This window comes from Didymosphaeria variabile (assembly GCF_027946475.1).
Source record: "Didymosphaeria variabile strain IMI 356815 chromosome Unknown scaffold_6, whole genome shotgun sequence".
In the NCBI taxonomy this organism is placed as follows: Eukaryota; Fungi; Ascomycota; class Dothideomycetes; order Pleosporales; family Didymosphaeriaceae; genus Didymosphaeria; species Didymosphaeria variabile.
In genome coordinates this window covers 1,684,191-1,702,313 of record NW_026611625.1, presented here as the reverse complement: position 1 = coordinate 1,702,313, position 18,123 = coordinate 1,684,191, and the positions used below count along the sequence as shown (strand labels likewise).

Genomic DNA, 18,123 nt, shown 5'->3' with positions numbered 1-18,123 from the left:
TGTGGAGAGAGTGTCTGCGGTGGGCAAGAGTGGAAGCGTTTATCCTGGATGATCTGAGACTAGTTCAGACTTGGCTAGATCGCACGTATAAGTGCGCCTACACTGTACGGCGTCTTACCTGGGATATAAACGGCAGTTTACGATGTAGTCAGCGAGAGTTCAAGTAAATGTGCGAACATTGCCTGCGCTTATGAGGTGCAGAGACATAGTTATAGTCATACTAAAGTGCTGTGTTAAGTACCTAGCCCAGCTATTACATCGCATATCTTGGGGCACCACTAGGTATCAACCCCCTATGTGAGAATTCTTGAATCAGGAACGCAGTGTATATATAATCGGACCTCCAGCTCGGAGCCTTGGATGTATATCCACAAGAGCCTCTCTACGCCGCTGCCGCCTTCTCATCTCTTTCCCTTCTCGCCCGCATCTCTGCGGCCATGGTCTCGCCATGATCCATACGCTCGACCGGCCACTTCTTAAACAGCCTCGAGAACACATACGTACATACGCAAAGAACCCCCAACCACGATGTTGTCGTTGCAAATCCAGCGATGTACCTCGGAGCATCCTTATTGGGCCAGAGCCATGACGCATAGATGCTGGATGCGTTGCCTATCGCATTGATGAGTGCGATGGCCACCGCACGCTTGGCTGCCGGCTGGGGTATCACGTCGGAGACCCACGTCTTCACCAGCGGCGAGCACCCGTAGATAGTCCCAAAGGCGAAGATGGTGAGGACGTACTGCGCCATACGATTCTGGATAACGGATACGACGATGAAGAGGATGCAGCCAAAGCCGGAAAGGATGCAGATTAGGGGCCACTTCGCCTTGTATTTGTCGGCAAGATAGCAGGAGCCGACCACGTAGACAAGGGCGGCGGCGTAAGCGGGGATGGTGTGGTATTGTCCAGAGGGTCCTGACCATCCGAACATTTTCACGAGTGTCGGGATGAAGTACTGCATCGTTTGGGAGCCGGTAACTAGAGTGAAAAGAAGGCACTGCGCCCAGACGCGCCAGTCGCTGACGGCCATCTTGAAGGCGACCCAGTGGGGGATCTGCTCGCTGCCGGTACCCTGAGTGAGAGCAATGCCGTCGACGGAGAGACGATTGCATGCGAGAACCATCTCTTCTTCGGAGAGGAACCGCTTGCTGTTCGAAGGGTAGTCGGGCATAAGGAAGAAAATAACGATGGCGCCGCAGATGGACGCGACGCCTTCAAGGATCTAATACGAGTTAGAAGGCTGTTGCACGTGAAAGGTGATGCTAAGAGTTCCAAACATGGTGTACTTGTAACGCAGGCAGCATAATGGCCGCCTATACTCTTCAAAACTGTGAAATCGCTGGGGTTGGAACTTGACTTACGAAGAGCCATCTCCAGCCCGCAAGGCCAGACACCCCATCCATGTGATCAGTTATGACGCCGGCCAGGAGCCCAGAAACGGCGCCGGCAATGGGCACTGAGGTATAGAGGATCGCGTAGCGCGTCGCCAGCTCGTACCGGCGATACCAGGAGGAGAGGAAGAAGGCACAGCCTGGGGCAAACCCAGCCTAAAGTATACAGTCAGGCCTAGCTCGTAGCCAGAACGCATCGCGAACATACCTCAGCGAATCCAATCAGAAATCGCATGCCCGCAAGCTGCTGCCAGTTCTGCACCGAGCCCATGAGGGCGGCAAAGGTACCCCAAAGGAGCCCCAAGCCGGGAAGAAATACACTGGGTCGTACACGTGTAAGAAGCATGTTGGCAGGAACTTCGAAGATGAGATATGAAACGAAGAAGAGGAGGACGATGATGGAGTATTGGGAGTCCGTCAGGCCAAAATCGCGCTCTAGACCTCCCGTCTTTGCGTTGCTATCGAAACACCCCATGTCAGTATCTTCAGGCTTGGATAACTGAGGCTTTCCAACTCACCCGATGTTGGCTCTATCAAGATATCCAAGCGTATACAGGACCCATGTGCACGGCAGAATGCGCCAGTCAAGCTTTCGAACAAGTCTCTTCTCTGCGTCCGTTCCCTCGCGCCAACTGGCGACGATATGGTTCGCTTCCTTGTCATTGTGCCTGAAGGCATCGCCATTGTCGGAGGCATGCTCGACACTGGATGTGATCTTTTCGTCGGCCATAGTGACGGGTCAACGATCTCCCCCTACCTTGATATTGTGGAACAGCAATTGGAACCTTCCACCCCCTCGGTTTTATAGATGGAAAGCGGAGCATCGCCACCGAGGTCGTCTGACGAACAAGATGGGCTTCAAGGCTAGCGGCTGGTGTTTTCCCCATGTTTTCCCCAGTCAGTCGGGATCGAAGCAAGGGCTAGTGACGGCGGCAGGAACGCCGTAACAGGGGAAGCGCACTTGGCAGCCTCGCGCAGCCATCTTCGTGCAGTGTGCATCGGGAGCGGACATTCCGCCGTCGCGAGCTGGAAGGAGAGTGGTTGTGCTGAGGCTGTCGACGGTGGTTTTGCCGTCGCTTCCCCGCAAATTGCCGAGTCCCACGTTGTGCACCGGAAACACGCCGGCGAGCCAGACAGTGATGCCACACACATGGCGTCGTGTCGGCAGAAACGCCGGACGGCAATGTCTTGCCTGCCACCATGAACCTTTGGAATGGCTTTTGAAGGGCCTCGGTCCTTCCTCCACTGTGCACGCGACTGTGAGCGCTTCCTTGCCAGATCAATTACCTTTCCTCAAATCCAACAAGAGACTGTGCAGTTTCCTTCCTCAACATGGCTGCTACAACTGCGCCCGTCAAGACTGCCGAGCCTCGTCGCCCTCGCATCGCGGTCACTCTGGGCGACCCTTCTGGCATTGGACCTGAACTTGCAGCAAAGCTGCTCAGCAACCCATTGAACCGCGAGAGAGCCGATATTGTACTGCTGGCAGACGAATCCGAGCTCCAGAGTGCCATTCAGGATGCAGGAGGTGTCCATGTCGCTACCACAAAAGACTGTGCCGGACCCCAGGCTGTCCAGGTGCTTGACGATCACACATCAGCAGAGTATCAGACGCGAAAAGGCGAAGTATCCAGAGATAGCGGTGCTCGATGCATCCACCAGCTAAAAAGAGCACTCAAGCTGGCACAGACCGGCCATGTTGATGGCATCGTCTTTGCGCCACTCAACAAGAGCTCGCTGAAGCTTGCCGGTATGAAAGAGGAGGACGAGCTGCGGTGGTTCGCCAATGAGCTCGACTTCAAGGGCACAACCAGCGAGATCAACATTGCAGGGCCCCTCTGGACAGGCCGGGTGACGAGCCACATCGGTGTGGAAGAAGTTGCCCAGCGTATCACCAAGGAGTCAACTGTAAAAGCGATCGAACTGCTCCATCGTCTGCGGTATATTCCTCGTGCCCTCTCTCTCGTCCTGTATTCAGGTGCTGATCGGGATTTGCAGGTGGGAATCAGGCATCGACGCACCGCGTCTCGGCGTCTGTGCCCTCAATCCGCACAACGGCGAAAATGGCGCCTTCGGTCGCCAGGAAATAGATGCCATCCGGCCTGCCGTGGAAGCCAGCCGTGCCGACGGCATCGACGTGCAGGGCCCATTTCCATGCGACACCATCTTCCTCAAGCGGCAGCACTTCGACGGCATCATCACCATGTACCATGATCAAGGCCAGATCGCTATGAAGCTACTTTCATTTGACGGTGGCGTCACCGTCCAGGGCGGCTTGCCGCTGCCGATTGCGACGCCGGCGCATGGCACAGCATTTGATATTGCAGGTATGAATCTCGCGGCCGTCACAAGCACCCAGAACGCATTCGACCTCGCCGTGACCATGGCGGAGCGGCGAATCCTGAAAGAGATCCAAGGAAAGACATGCGAGGTGGGCAGAGCGGTGCCGCTGAAGCACGCACCGCAGGTGGACGTTGTAGAGCTGCATGCGACGTGCTGCTAGGCTAGGTGTCAATAGATTTGGGGATCCTGTGTATAGTATTTCAGTAGGCATCTATATGGCAGAGGTCCAAATGTAATTTTCGAATCAATTTCCAATGTTTCTCGATGATAGCACGACGTGTCTCTTCAACGCCAGCTGCATATCGGGCTTGGGGAGTCGCGACTCTGTTCGCTGTCGAGAGTGGCACCACCTTCGAGCAACTGAACAAAGCATTGGACGAGCACCGCCTGGCATTCTCTAATAAGGGTGCCTATGAAGGCAAGACTCTTGCAAGTGCTCGAAGGCGGTGCCACTAAGTATGGGCTGTACCGGCATCATCCACTCATACATTCTTGAGGTATTTTACCGTACTAACTCGTAGAATTCAGGACGCTCGACTTTTGGGAGCACCTATGCGTAGGGTCCAGGCAGACAATAGGCATTACGAATGCTGGTCGCTGGTGTCGTGGCCTTCATTTTTTGGCGTACGTGCCGGAAAAGTTAAGGATCAGCGGCAAGGTTAAGGGCACAACATTACCCTCACAAATGGATTCTTGATTCCAGAAGGGGTAGACGTGTCAAGGTACAGAGGGCTGTCTGGTCTTACCTAGATAATTGACGTAATGTAAGAAGGCAGGGCGCTATAAGACGTCGCTGGATTGTGTGAGACGAGATAACAAAGATAGCTGTAGTGTCTTATGAGACTTTCGCAGGTCTGCTAAGAGATGCGGTTTTGGAAGAGGGCTCGTATTCGGTCGCCGTAGGCAGAAGCGTTGCTCACCCACGGCTATCACGAAGGTTTGTCAAGGGCGATAAGATCTTCTTTAGACGATCATAGGGGACTTGATCAACAATAAGTCTTCAGATTGTCGAAAGGTTGGGGTTGCGCGTATGGAGTTAGGGATGGTTCGCGCTATCTAGCGCGCGGCTGGCGGTTGTGAGAGCACGGGCCACCCAGCCTCACCAAGAACTTCCAGCCACCTCAATCTCCCTGCCATCACAAATATCACAACGCGCGTCACCACCATGGATCGTATAAAAATCAAAACTCCTGCAGTGGTGAACTTCTGTTCACCAGCGCCCCCAGTCAAATCTGCTGTCACACTCCCTGCATAAACTTTACGCCCCTCATTAACACATATCATCATGCAGCTGACATCGCTGTGCTTCACCTTCCTACTCCCGGCACTGGCCTATGGGTTACCTTTGGAGGGCGCACCAAGACGTGGCCTGTCACCGCGTTCAAGAACCTATGCGGTCGTCAATGTTGATGGTGGCTCATCAACAGCGGCACAGCAAGGAACAACCACTGTGGTCGATGACCAGACGAAGACCGTGCGAGTCACGGGTGCCGCCTCCACAATAACCACCACAGACACAGTGACAGCAACAATTGTACTTGATCCGGCGCCAGCAATTTCGACGGGCTCTACAAGCTCGAGCAGATCAAGCAGCAGATCTGCAAGTTCCAGTTCCTCATCGAAACTGTTACCTTCAACTCAAACTTCAGCCCTCCCCACGACTACACCAACCCCAAACCCAACAATAACACCTCAGACGTCTGCTCCTACCACACAATCAGAGTCAACTCCGAAAAGCAGCTTGGTTACTGTGACCATCACGGAAGGTCCGGCGCCAACGGAATGGTACGATAATGGACTTTGGCACACAAGATACCCTGTAAAAACCAGGTGGGATTAGACTTAGTTCTATTCTCATATACGAAGGAGCTGCCGTAGAAACATACTAGATGAATATGCTCGGGGTTTGTTTTTCTTGAAGATATTTGGAATAGGTGGCTTGAATGAAGATCACATCAATAACATGATGGAAGTAGGGAATGATGTACGAATGGACGCATTAGGACGGCGTTTCTCATGATAATGCAGTGCGCAAGAAACATGAATCGGGGTAATCACGTAGCATAGCAATATACACCAATCCTAAAAATCACCTCAGCCAACACGAAATAGTAGCCCGTATCAAAACACCCGTACCCATTGCGCTGTAAGTTTTGTCTCCGTATGCCTATTACTTTGATCCGCACTAATCCCTGTGTTTAGTCACTCCATGAATGTAGGCGTTGCATCTTCGGCCATCGTAGTGCAGCTCAAGCGGTTCATCAACTTGTCCAGATCGGTATTCTGGTAGATGACGCGGGTGTGGACGACCAATGGCCGGCCTAGGGGGACGGTGTTCGTGGTTGCGGAAGGGGCGGAGGGCGCGGTAATGATGTTGGATCAGTTAGGTAAACGGTGATCTATGTAGAGTAGCGTGTGTAGGAGGCTTAACTTGCAGCTGTCGATGACGTTCCAGGCTGGGTCGGATACATCTGCTCGTCCCATGGTGAGGTGGTATTCTCTTTCGCGGATGCAGGCAATCATGTCGATCAGCTTGATTTCTCATCACCCAGAGCAGACGATCCACACTCTTCAAAGCAAGCACTAGCGTGGCATCAAATTCAATCAACTGCGCTCTCATGTCACTGTTGCTGTAGTACTGGTATTTACCCCAAGCATACAGTATTTCTTGGCACTCCGTTATGTCAATGCCTTATCATCCTTGCTGGCTGCCCTTTGCGTAGACAGCCAAAGCTTGCAATCCAGCGCCTTATAGGTGCTTGCAAACTGATATTGGAAGTGTCGAAGTTCCCGACGAAGCATGTAATTTTGGTGGAACGTATTCATTAGAAGTAAGTTTCGCGACGCGATATTACTGATCCGGTCTCAGTGGTGGAAAAGCGAGCTTCACATACTTGGCCAAGAGTATACGAGTGAGTGGGTCGTGCTTGCACGGCATTTAGCGGTTCAGTCCCAGAGGAGGAAAGCGCTGCTAGCGACAGGACTACACATATTCGACACCTTCGAATGCGAGAACAAAACACTGCGGTGGAATTTTTCCATTCCTTTGCGTAAAGCACGCATGCCCGCATAATTACGAGATATTTCCGCTCCGCCGCCCGGGCTAGCATTATCCCGAGGCGTTCACTCGGCCGCAACTTCCCCACACGTGCAGATCTCACCCGCAGAATCCAGCATTCGAGCGTGCGGGGGATATGGGTCGAACGTGATTGACGAGTGGCCGTGGACTCCGCATGACTTGTGTCGATGCGGGATACACAGGAGCGACACCGCAACCTTCCAAGTCGCACAGGAAGACCATGCAAAAAGAAGTTGACCATCCTTCGAATCTTCATTGAGCGTGAACTTCGGGGTCCCCAACATGACGGCTTTTGCGCGTGCAAAGGAGGATAGGCTTACCCCGCCGGAAGTTGTATGTCTGTCCACCTTAACAATAGCTTATTCTGACCTAGAAAACAGTACAATTGGCGGGTCTACGCCATGGCACTTGTCATCAGTATGGGAGTCCTGACTTATGGCTACGACTCATCCTTCATCGGAACCACGATCACACAGAAGAGCTTCCTGCGCGACTTCGGTATGGACAAGATGAGCAAGAAGGAGTTGAACGATGTTTCAAGTAATTTAACGTCAATCTGTCAGTCGCCACCGTTGCCGGACTGTAAGTAGCGACTGACGGTTCCATAGACTCGGCTGGCGGTTTCTTCGGCGCCCTCTTCGCTTTCTTCTCGCTGGAATCGCTCGGTCGTCGCATGACCGTCATCATTTCGGATGTCGTCTTCATCATTGGTGCTCTTTTCTGCACGATCGGCACAGTACCATCGCACTCTCTTGGCCTTATCTACACAGGCCGCCTTTTGACCGGTCTCGGCGTAGGCGGAATTGCAGCGGTGTGTCCAATCTATATCGTCGAAATTGCTCCACCAGCTATCCGCGGCCGTTTAACAGGTTTCTTCGAATCCTTCTACCAGACTGGCGCCGTGATCGGTTTCTGGATCAACTACGGCATTGTCCATAACCTGGATACAAACGACTCCAACGCCTGGCGAATCCCTATGGCTGTCCAATTAATCCCAGCAGGACTCCTTGCGCTCATGGTACCGATCTTGAAAGAGAGCCCTACCTGGCTGCTCAAGCGTGGTCGCGAAGAGGAAGCATATCAGGTGTATAGCTTCATTCGCATGCTGCCAACCGACCACGAGTATATTGCGGAAGACGTGTACCATGTCAAGGAGGATATTTCAAAGGAGCGTGCAGCTCTGGCAGGCTTCGCCAATGCTACGCTAGGTCAAGTGATGAAGGGAGCGGCGAAGGAGGCTTCGCTGAAGGGCATGCGGAATCGCTTCCTACTCGTTTTTCTCATGTTCATGTGGCAGGCGTGGTCCGGCGCCGCTGCCATCAACTACTACTCACCCACCATCTTCACCTCAATTGGCCTCACAGATGTCACGCTCTGGACAGGGATCTACGGTGTCATAAAAGCTGCGGGATCTATTATCTTCTTCACCTGGTTCATCGATAATTTCGGACGAAAATGGCCATGGATCGTGTCTTCTCTCGCCTGTGCCTTCTGCCAGTACTACCTCGCCGTGTACATCGCAGTCGGACACCCGAATACTGGCGTTTCACCGACAGCATCAACGATTGCAGGTGGAAAGGGTGCTACGGCCATGATCATGGTCTTTGGAGCCTTCTGGAGCTGGGGGGCCAATGGCCTCCCATGGATTATCTCGGCTGAGATCTTCCCGTCTTCATTGAGGTCGATATCTGGAGTGAGTGAACACAAAGCGTCGATTGTGGTTTAGACTGACATATCTATAGCCGTTTGCTGCCATGAGCGTTTGGCTGTGGACATATGCGGTCACAAGAGCGCTACCGAGCATGTACACCTCTATGGGATGGGGGGTCTACGTGCTTTTCGCGACATGCTTGGTTTGTGCAAGCATTTACGCTTTTCTCTTCATTCACGAGACGAAAGGTCTGCGCGTTGACCAGATGGATGAGCTCTTTGGCTTCGAGAGGGTGCATCATGTTAGTGCACCAACGGCCAAGACTTTCGAGGATGAACATGACATGGAGACGAAGGCAGGAGTTGATAAGAATGAGGTAGCGTGATGTGGATGTGTATTTCAAACAGTGCAGTGCTTGTGATATGAGTGGATGTTCAAGGAGCATCAAGCCCCATGTACTTCGTAAGATAATACCGATGACGACGCTTAGAGCTCGGAGCTGATCCCTGTTCCCCGCCAAGCCATTCACACGGGCAGGTGCATCCCACACCCATTGCGCTACCCCATCTCTCCGCACCACTGCGCCCAGATCCCAACTTTCGACACATACAATGGCGACGTCGCCGCCGCCGGTCGAGGATCAGGCGCGTCTGCTCGAGGATGCGCTCGCCGTGGTCCGCCAACAGACGATGCTCATGCGCCGTTGCCTCGAGACGCCCGGCAAGCTGATGGATGCGCTCAAGTGCAGGTACAATGCATGACCCCCTCCAAGCGATCACACGCATGCTAATCGCGCATAGCTCTACGCTCGTCTCGGAGCTGCGGACAAGCAGCCTGGGACCTAAGCAGTACTACGAGCTTTACATGTCCGTCTTCGATGCCCTGCGCCATCTTTCCGTCTACCTTCGCGAAAATCACCCCGTGAATCACCTCGCAGACCTGTATGAGCTCGTCCAGTACGCCGGGAACATCATTCCTCGCCTCTATCTCATGGTCACCGTGGGCACTGTATATATGGCCATTGAGGATGCGCCTGTCAAGGAGATTATGAAGGACATGATGGAGATGAGCCGTGGCGTGCAACACCCCATTCGCGGCCTATTTCTGCGGTACTACCTCGCTGGGCAGGCACGCGACTGTCTGCCTGAGGGAGACAGTGAGGGTCCGAAGGGAAACTTGCAAGATTCGATCAGCTTCATACTCACCAACTTCGTAGAGATGAATAAATTGTGGGTGCGGCTGCAGCACCAAGGTCATTCAAGAGAGCGGGAACAGAGGACTAAGGAGCGCCAGGAGCTACAACTCCTGGTAGGCAGCAATTTGGTCCGTCTCAGCCAGCTGGTCGACCTGCAAAACTATAAGAAAATCTTGAGTCCGTTATTGGAGCAGATAGTGCAATGCCGGGATGTTTTGGCGCAGGAATATCTTTTGGAAGGTGAGTCTCACGCTTCAACGCCGGGAGAAAGGGCAGATGCTGACTCTCCATTTAGTTGTAACTCAAGTCTTCCCCGACGAATTTCACCTCCACACTCTCGACCAGTTCCTCTCTGCAGTCGCCCGCTTGAACCCGCACGTGAACGTTAAAGGCATTGTAGTTGGCCTGATGGACCGCTTATCTGCATACGCGCAACGGGAGTCCGAGTCAGAAAGCCCAGACCAGCGCAAGAAGACGGAAGAGGAGGCGATCGCACATCTCATGGAACAGTTGAGGATACAAAAGGAGCAAAAGCCTGTTGAACCGCAGTCTCCGGCAACCCGACAAAACGGTGACACATTCGAGTCAGAAACGGCTGCCGATTCTGCATCGATAGCAACTTCAACGACTGCTGCGGAGCCTGTAGATCCCGAAGCGCGCAAAGCATCTGAATCCAACGAGGCTGCTGAGACAGACGGCGAAATCGAAAAACACAGGGGCATACCGAAGAACGTGAAGCTGTTCGAGATTTTCCACGAACAAGTAGCGACGCTGGTTAAGATGCAACGGCTGTCGATCCAGGACACTGTCGGTCTGCTTGTTTCACTAGCTAATCTTGCATTGTGGGTTTTCCTGGTTTAAGATATTGACAGAAGGACTAATTTGAGCAGAAACATATATCCCGAGCGACTTGATTACGTCGACCAAGTACTAACCTTCGCGAACCAGAAGGTTGCCGAGTTCGCAAACAGCGCTGACCTGCACTCGCAAGCGTGCCAAAGTCAGATCCTAAGCCTCCTCCTGGCACCTATCAAAACATACGTATCCATGTTCACCGCTCTCGCTCTACCCAACTTCATTCCTCTACTACACAACCAGCCATATCCAACGCGAAGGGCTGTAGCTGGCGAAGTGGCAAGAAGCTTGTTGCGGAACCAGACACATATCACTTCAGTTGAGAACCTAGAGAGCGTCTTAGAGATCCTCAAGGTTCTCATCAAAGAGGGGATGCAGCAGGCCACGGGGTATCCCGGCGGTCCCATCCAGCGAAGAGCGCAAGAGACAGACGAAACAATAGAAGAGCAAGGCTGGTTGGCACGGATAGTACATTACATCGACGGAGCTGACAACGATACCCAATTCAAGCTTCTTCAAACTGTGCGCAAGGCCTTTGCGGAGGGCAACGATCGCATCAAATTCACTAGCCCAGCGATTATCACTGCCTCCCTGAAGCTTGCGCGTCGCTACAAGGCTCGCGAGCATTTCGAGGACAACTGGCAATCACAGTCAAGTGCTCTTTACAAGTTCATGCACAGCACACTGTCGACCCTGTATACTCGGGTGACGGGCTCTGCCGACCTATCGCTTCGGTTATTTATTGCTTGCGGACAGGTCGCGGATCAAAATGGGTTCGAGGAAGTCGCGTACGAGTTCTTCGCGCAAGCCTTCACAGTGTACGAAGAGGCCATCAGCGATTCAAGAGCACAGTTCCAAGCGGTATGCGTCATCGCAAGCGCATTGCACACTACCAGGAACTTTGGCAAAGAAAATTACGATACTCTTATCACAAAGTGTGCGCTGCACGGGAGTAAGCTCCTCAAGAAGCCAGATCAATGTCGCGCGGTGTATCTGGCGAGTCATCTCTGGTGGGCGACTGAAATTCGGACTCTGGGCGAGGAAGACCCCAAGAATGTACGTCTGACTACACTACTGATGTCCGGACACTGACACGTTACAGCTGTACCGCGACGGTAAGCGCGTGCTCGAATGTCTGCAGCGAGCTCTCCGTGTAGCGGACGCCTGCATGGATGCCGCGGTGTCTGTCGAGCTCTTCGTCGAAATTTTGAACCGCTATGTATACTACTTTGACCAGGAGAACGATGCGGTATGTCGCCGCCTTTCCGGCCTTGACAATGAGACTAACAAGGCCCAGGTCACTACAAAGTACCTCAATGGACTCATCGAGCTCATCCACTCCAATCTTCAGTCCAACGAGAACGCGTCCGCGCTCGAGAATCCGAAACGGCATTTTCAGCGTACGCTAGATTACATCGCGAGTAGAGAGTATGAAGGCGTTGTTACGACGCCAAAGTAGGGCGTTGTGGTGTGTATGGAAGAGGCAGGAGGGAGGCATAGTGTTGAAGAATCGCGACGCGCGGGGTTTCTTGTACTAATAGCTTGCGAAATGAGGCCTTGTGAGCATAGCGACTGTTGTGAGGTGGTAGATACGTATGGAGACTGAGCATGAGATCCAGAGGTTTGTGTCCGTCGGGAATGCGTGGCGTTAAGTGACATTGACAACATAGTTTATGGCGCCACGGCGCCTGCCATGATTTAGTTGGTCAAGACCCTTGTCGCTGTGGCGGGCATCAGGGCGACACGCGGCTACCTTGCGAGCTTCTCCGGCACTTTTACAAAATCAATCTCAACTTTACGGCATCGGGCAGGGCGAGCGAGAAAGCTGCCTTTGTGGACTCGAGGCGTATTTCCACAGTCTATTTCGGCTGTTGTGCAAGATGTCGCCTAGGACACAAAGCTCCATGAGGCGAGGTTTGCCTCGTTACCTTTTGGCAGCTCCACGTTTGACGTACGTAGACGTTTCGCTCCTGCAAGGCAATACATGTTGCTGCTTATCTGTTACAGCCACGGCCAGACTCGTGGCTATCTCGCATTGCTAGAACTGTTGTTCTACCGTTGCGCATTACCATCGTGAAACTACATATTCAGCGCAGACAGATAAAGTCTTAGTTTCACCATCATGCCTTATATAGAGCATGTCTCCTGGCGACCACACGCTGGTATGCTCATCTCCATGCATTGAAAGTGCATTGTTCTTCACTGCCGAACATGTCGAATGAATTCTCGATGAAGAAAATTAAAGAAAGCCACGCCACACGACCTAGAAGTCTCTACAGCGATCAGCAAACCCAGGCTGTTATACATCTACGCGACTTCACGAGATGTGAGCGCTAACGATATGATAGACATCGGCTTCCGTGGTATAAGTGGACCGCAGGATTGTGCGCGTTCACCGTCGATTTTAGACTTCATACTGCTGATAAAGATAACGTTCACTGTATATGTCCTGGTTTATGTGGGACCCCCTGTCTGTTGCTGGAGAAGGCTATCGATGTGGGTATGCAGAAATTACTACAGCCTGGAACATACTCACGAAATAGCATGCTACAAGCCCGAGAATGGATAGACGGATGTTGTAGCACACACAGCCGCTGTGAGAGGCCTAGATCAGATACGTGGCTGCCAACACGTTCATTGAACGTTTGAACGAGGCTTCACAGCAACATCTGGTGCCAGAAATTGTAGCCGGTTTGTTACTTCACACTGAATCATTGATGGGTTCGTGGCAGATTCACTACTCTGACTTCCGGTGTCTTGGACTCATAGCAGAAGCAGATCCCCGTTCAGTAGCTCCGTTAGGTAATCCAAGATGCATTGCACGTTACAAATGCGTTTGAGTTAGAAGATATATGGATCGATTCCTTGTGTATTATTCGTGATGGTCTGAACGATGGGAGAAAGATAAGCGATTCCTCCGATCAACTCCCGGCGCTCGCTCGGCTCGGTTCCCAGGTCCAATCAAAGCTGAGATGGCAACTATCATGAATAATCCAGCCCGTCTTTTACGGTCTCGATGGTTACATGGACTTCCGGGTGAATCTAGGTAAAATCACACAGGATTGGACGGAGTCTGCTTTCTGTCCAACAGAAAGGTTATACGGCTTTATATTCCACCGCTCTAAAGACATGGACTGGGCGTGTCTCACTCTCGCTCTTTAGAGACACCAGGCTCAAAGGCCTCATCCTGTTAGCTCCATCTGCGAGGCCCCATTTTGCTTCCTAGATGCAGAGCATCAAATAAGGCCCATCCGTCAAGGATAGCTCGGCTAGTCCAAGTGCTACAGACATGCGGTCTTCTAGATGGGACATATGAGACCGGATGACCTTACAATCGGTACACCAACTTATCAGCAGCCAACATGGAGGCTTCAATATGACAGAATCAGTCGACGAGGTGAAACGCCATTAGCATTTGATGCTTCTTCCACCTCGAACGCCATAATTCTTCGAGGAATCCCTCGAGATAGTCCTCCAAACTGCAAAGCCGACATCTGTCTCACCAGCGCCACCAGTGGCGAGGGGCATTTCCGAGAGCCCGGTTGCGAGTGGTCTCACCAACATTTGTGCTCATCCTGCTTGAGGATGCGCCACCTTCACCCTTGACCATCATTGCTCCTAGTTATTTTGGGCTACCGAACGGTACAGTTCCTGCGAAAACTTCTTTCAACGGTATGCCAGAGAGGCGAAGCAGACGGGCCTCCGTCACATACGCAAGATCGATTAATATGGCGAAACGCCGCACGGGATCCTTGTCGCCTTTGGGACATCGACGAAGACCAGACATGGAAATTGGGTCTATTGTAAAATACAGACCGTGGTACTCCGAGGAAGGTATCGAAAAGCTCGTCGAAGTCTCGCTGGCTGCGAGCAAACGCTTGCCTGCCTTTCCCTCAAGTCCTTGACCTACCGCCGCGGCGTTCACTTCCAGAATTCTACTTCCGTAGACCGTAACTGATACCAGCCCCAGCTTTCGGGAACTCAACGTCTCGGACAATCGTGCTAGAAAGAGAGCTTCTGTCTGTGAAGAAAGTCTCCCTTCTTCCGAAATCGCCTTCAGCATCAGTGGATCGCAATCGATAATGTTCTTTACCCAGATCTCCCAGATTTCGTAACGTTCGTTCGCCTGCCGAATGGAAGGCAAGAATAGATCCCAGTTCAGGCCATTCTCATACAGGTTGTCTGGGTATCTTATCACTGGTGCTTACAACCACTTCGCCTTCCCGCCAGACCGATTAGAGGAGCCTGCTGAGGATCATAGCGTTCGCAATGTCAGTTGCTTGGAATCAATCGAAGCATGATATCGTGGACTCCGGAGCCGTAGTCTGGCCAATCTTTACATGCGGATCACCGGTATAGCCAGGATGCAATCTCGCCTGATGTAGCTTGGAGCGAATGTCCATCATGACTTTAGAGGGATTGTTGCGCCGGCGAGTTACGGCTGAAGGAAGAGTAGAAGTAAGTAAATCTGCCAAACGAGACTTGCCTATTCCGACGGTTCCACGGGTCCAAAGGCCTCTGAGAGATTTGATTTTCTGTAGGGAGAAGGGAACCTCGACTGCATTGTTCGCTTCTAAGAGTTCATTCTGAAGCTTTGTAAGGCAGGGTACTAATGCTGCTTGATGGGGATCTGGGACGAGACGACCACACCGGAGCACGCCTTTGTGTGCGGCTTGGGCTGTTGCCTTCGTCATGCATGTTTTCCTCGATTTTGAAATGTATAGAAAGACAACGTGATGTCATCGAGAAGTGAGAAGACCTGAGGCTGAACACCGGGTACCTGGGTGGCTCTATTCCATTAGGCTACTCAGTTCACTGGCAAGATCCGGTTAGCTCCTAAACTTTTATGCTTCAATTGCATGCAATGCTTTCTTCATTCTTGCAAACAACTGGCTCCTTCCAATTTCCAAACAGTCTGGCGGTTTTTGTCGACCCGACGATTGCTGGACGTCGTGGAAGCGCCGCCTTCAAGGTGACGTATCGCTTTCCACCGTGCGTCGCGAACGCAGCAAAATCCTCGAGTCCTGTCTTCTTCAGCCCCTATATACCTGCATACACATGGTCACCCAAAGCCAACGAGAAACATATGTCATTCGTGATGTATTGCAATGTATGATAGCCAACATGGGGCATGTCCATGCTTTCCAAACAGCAAAAACTCCGTCGCCGTCTATCTCGTTTTGTCGGTACCAACCGACACGCCACGCATCACCGAAGGCTGAACCGCGCCGTAAATGCCGCGTCTTCAAGCAGTTAACGCAACCGTATGTGTCGAAAGAGAATATATGCCTAGAACTCGCTCAAACGCCTGACTTGAGATGCCACCTTTTGCCGTGTGTATACCCTGATCCTCCATGAATGTGTGACGCCCTACTGAAAGTGATTTTTCCCCCTTATCACCGCTCGCTCTGAATAAGTCGCTGAAGCCGTTGCGCAGGTGGCAAGCGAGTTTTGAACCCCGATGAATGCATATCACGCATCATCCTCAATGACAATGTGCACCACCTGGCTCTGACGACGTTGCGACAGCGCCGGGTTCACACTGACGTTGCACTTCCTTGCCGCGCGGCTCATGCACGGAATCTGCAACACACCCATAATCGCAACCAATGCCGAAGCCCACCATGCCAAAGGAGTGAAGCGGATATCAATGGAGATGCCGTAGAGCAGCCCAGCGATCGGGCTGGCCATAGTTCGGCACGCAGCGCCAGTGCTCGCAGCCAGTCCGTTGATCTTGCCGAGGTGGTTGGGTGCAGGTGCGGCCTCCTTGATCATGATGAGGAGAAGTGGGTAGGCTAGTATGGAGGTGAGACTCCGAATAGTAAGACAGGCGTAGATCCCGGGGTAGACTAGGCTAGCCGGTAGCAGTGGGAGGAAAGGAACGATGAAGTACGCGATGGGGTGACCGATGGTGACGAGGATGAGAAGGCGCCAGACGCCGAAGATTGAGGCAAGCATTGGAAATATGGCGCCTTGGATAAAGAGCTGGATGAGCCCGTTGATAGACATGATGATACCGACGTTCTGAAGAGGAATGCCCAGACCCCCTCCGAGAGCGTTCGGGGAAAGCGCCATGGAAGAGACATCATCGGCACGTTTATCTTGCAGGAATATGGGCAGCAAGTGATCGTAGGTCATCTTGATGCTGTCAGCTCAGTCATGTGTGGTCATGTCGTGCTCAACTTACCGAGTGGTACGTAAAGATACCCAAGGCAATAACGAATGTCAAGACCGTCTTGGTGATGACCTTCTCATGCGATGGAGAATCCTGCTCGATCCAATCACCGTTGGACTTGACACGCCAAAGATCATCGTGATGGGCGTCAACATCACCAAAGGTGCCATAGCTCTCGGCAGTCAAGTTGGCGGGTGCGTTGGCAATGGCACCTTGTGCTGGCAAGAGCGGAGTCTGCGCAGTGGTTGCATCAAGATCGGCTTGGCTGCTCCACGGCTGCATATCCGGGTGAGTCTCATCAAGTAGGACATAGCCGGCGATAATGGCAACAACAAGCAAGCCAGTGCAAAGGAGGTTCGGAAGCAAGTAAGGGAACTTCGCAAAAATACCAGTATGGGAGAAGAAAGATGGGAAGTTATCTGCTGGCTCGGCGAAGTAGCCACCAATGGAAGCTGCAAAATCAGCAAAGAATGGGCTGTACGCGGGCTCAAAGTTACTTACGTCCGATGATGGTACCAATGCTCCAGACGAAAGGCATTACAGCGTATGCTTTCGCTGCTTCCATGTTAGCGTACACGAGACTTTTCAACATGGGGTCCTGCTTACGTTCATGCTTGGGATTCTGGACAAGCTCGCCCACCATGGTCTGAATCACTCCAATGTTTCCGTTTAGTATGCCTCCAAGAACTCTGCCTGCAAGTGCAACCCAGAAGCTCGAGGAGAAACCAACAACCAAGAGGGAAGAGATGGTACCGAAGCAGCCCATTAAGAGCACCTAGTCGAGTTAGTAAAATCCAATTGGTGACTCGACATCAACCAGTAGGAGATTGGAGGCAACGTACAGGCTTGCGACCTATCCGATCAGAGAGGCCTCCCCAATACATGCCTGTGCATGCTTCGGCGAGGGAGAAAGCAGAGATAAGGATGCCGGCAAAGAAGGGCGCTTGCGACTCGGATGCTCCATAGTGGGCAACGAGCTTGATAGCGTAGGGAAAAATGGAGGTGAGCGCGATGGGCTCGGCAACTCGTACGAGCGCTGCGACACATGTCAACAATTCATCATAGCTAAATGCGCAACAATGAGCGACTGACCAAGGAGGAAGAGCTGAGCAACAGGGAAGTCGTCTGGGTTCCGCGGGCTTGTTCTTGCTTTGGTGAGTCCAAACATATCCTGTAGCCTGACTTGGTTCTTACGATTACGCCAAGACGCAAGCAGTGGCGGTCGTGGGGAGCTGCTAAGTGAGTATCTTCTTGCTTGGGTGCGGCGTCAAAGAGGCGTGCGTGATGGTTGAAGGCCGAAAGCAGGCTAAGGAATGAGCGAGGAGGGGGTGAATTGGCGTCAAAATGGGGTTCAATCGCCGTGGTGAGGAATGAAGTGAGGAGACTGAAAGACAAGGCGGCGAGAAGAGCAAGTTTATGGGGACTGTCCAA

At 52.4% G+C, this 18,123-nt stretch overlaps 5 protein-coding genes across 5 annotated transcripts; 3 read left to right on the top strand and 2 right to left on the bottom strand.

Annotated features, from left to right (window-relative positions):
* Nucleotides 1-382: 382 nt before the first annotated feature.
* N0V89_008466 (uncharacterized protein) lies at nucleotides 383-2,124 on the bottom strand (the record flags this gene model as incomplete). Its single annotated transcript, XM_056217221.1, has 4 exons — nucleotides 383-1,225; nucleotides 1,365-1,550; nucleotides 1,603-1,852; nucleotides 1,913-2,124. 4 exons carry the CDS (start codon nucleotides 2,122-2,124, stop codon nucleotides 383-385), a joined length of 1,491 nt encoding a protein of 496 aa, XP_056068777.1.
* A 602-nt stretch (nucleotides 2,125-2,726) lies between these two features.
* Nucleotides 2,727-3,897, top strand: N0V89_008465 (uncharacterized protein; the record flags this gene model as incomplete). The annotated part of the gene is made up of 2 exons (XM_056217220.1): nucleotides 2,727-3,334; nucleotides 3,393-3,897. 2 exons carry the CDS (start codon nucleotides 2,727-2,729, stop codon nucleotides 3,895-3,897), a joined length of 1,113 nt encoding a protein of 370 aa, XP_056068776.1.
* Nucleotides 3,898-7,098: 3,201 nt separating this feature from the next.
* N0V89_008464 (uncharacterized protein) lies at nucleotides 7,099-8,852 on the top strand (the record flags this gene model as incomplete). The annotated part of the gene is made up of 4 exons (XM_056217219.1): nucleotides 7,099-7,149; nucleotides 7,197-7,374; nucleotides 7,425-8,509; nucleotides 8,559-8,852. 4 exons carry the CDS (start codon nucleotides 7,099-7,101, stop codon nucleotides 8,850-8,852), a joined length of 1,608 nt encoding a protein of 535 aa, XP_056068775.1.
* Nucleotides 8,853-9,078: 226 nt separating this feature from the next.
* vps35 (retromer complex subunit Vps35) lies at nucleotides 9,079-11,976 on the top strand (the record flags this gene model as incomplete). Its single annotated transcript, XM_056217218.1, has 6 exons — nucleotides 9,079-9,215; nucleotides 9,268-9,902; nucleotides 9,958-10,504; nucleotides 10,553-11,573; nucleotides 11,620-11,766; nucleotides 11,815-11,976. The coding sequence occupies 6 exons, from the start codon at nucleotides 9,079-9,081 to the stop codon at nucleotides 11,974-11,976; spliced, it is 2,649 nt and encodes an 882-aa protein (XP_056068774.1).
* A 4,013-nt stretch (nucleotides 11,977-15,989) lies between these two features.
* Nucleotides 15,990-17,860, bottom strand: N0V89_008462 (uncharacterized protein; the record flags this gene model as incomplete). Its single annotated transcript, XM_056217217.1, has 6 exons — nucleotides 15,990-16,655; nucleotides 16,705-17,144; nucleotides 17,194-17,247; nucleotides 17,299-17,467; nucleotides 17,535-17,728; nucleotides 17,785-17,860. The coding sequence occupies 6 exons, from the start codon at nucleotides 17,858-17,860 to the stop codon at nucleotides 15,990-15,992; spliced, it is 1,599 nt and encodes a 532-aa protein (XP_056068773.1).
* Nucleotides 17,861-18,123: the final 263 nt, after the last annotated feature.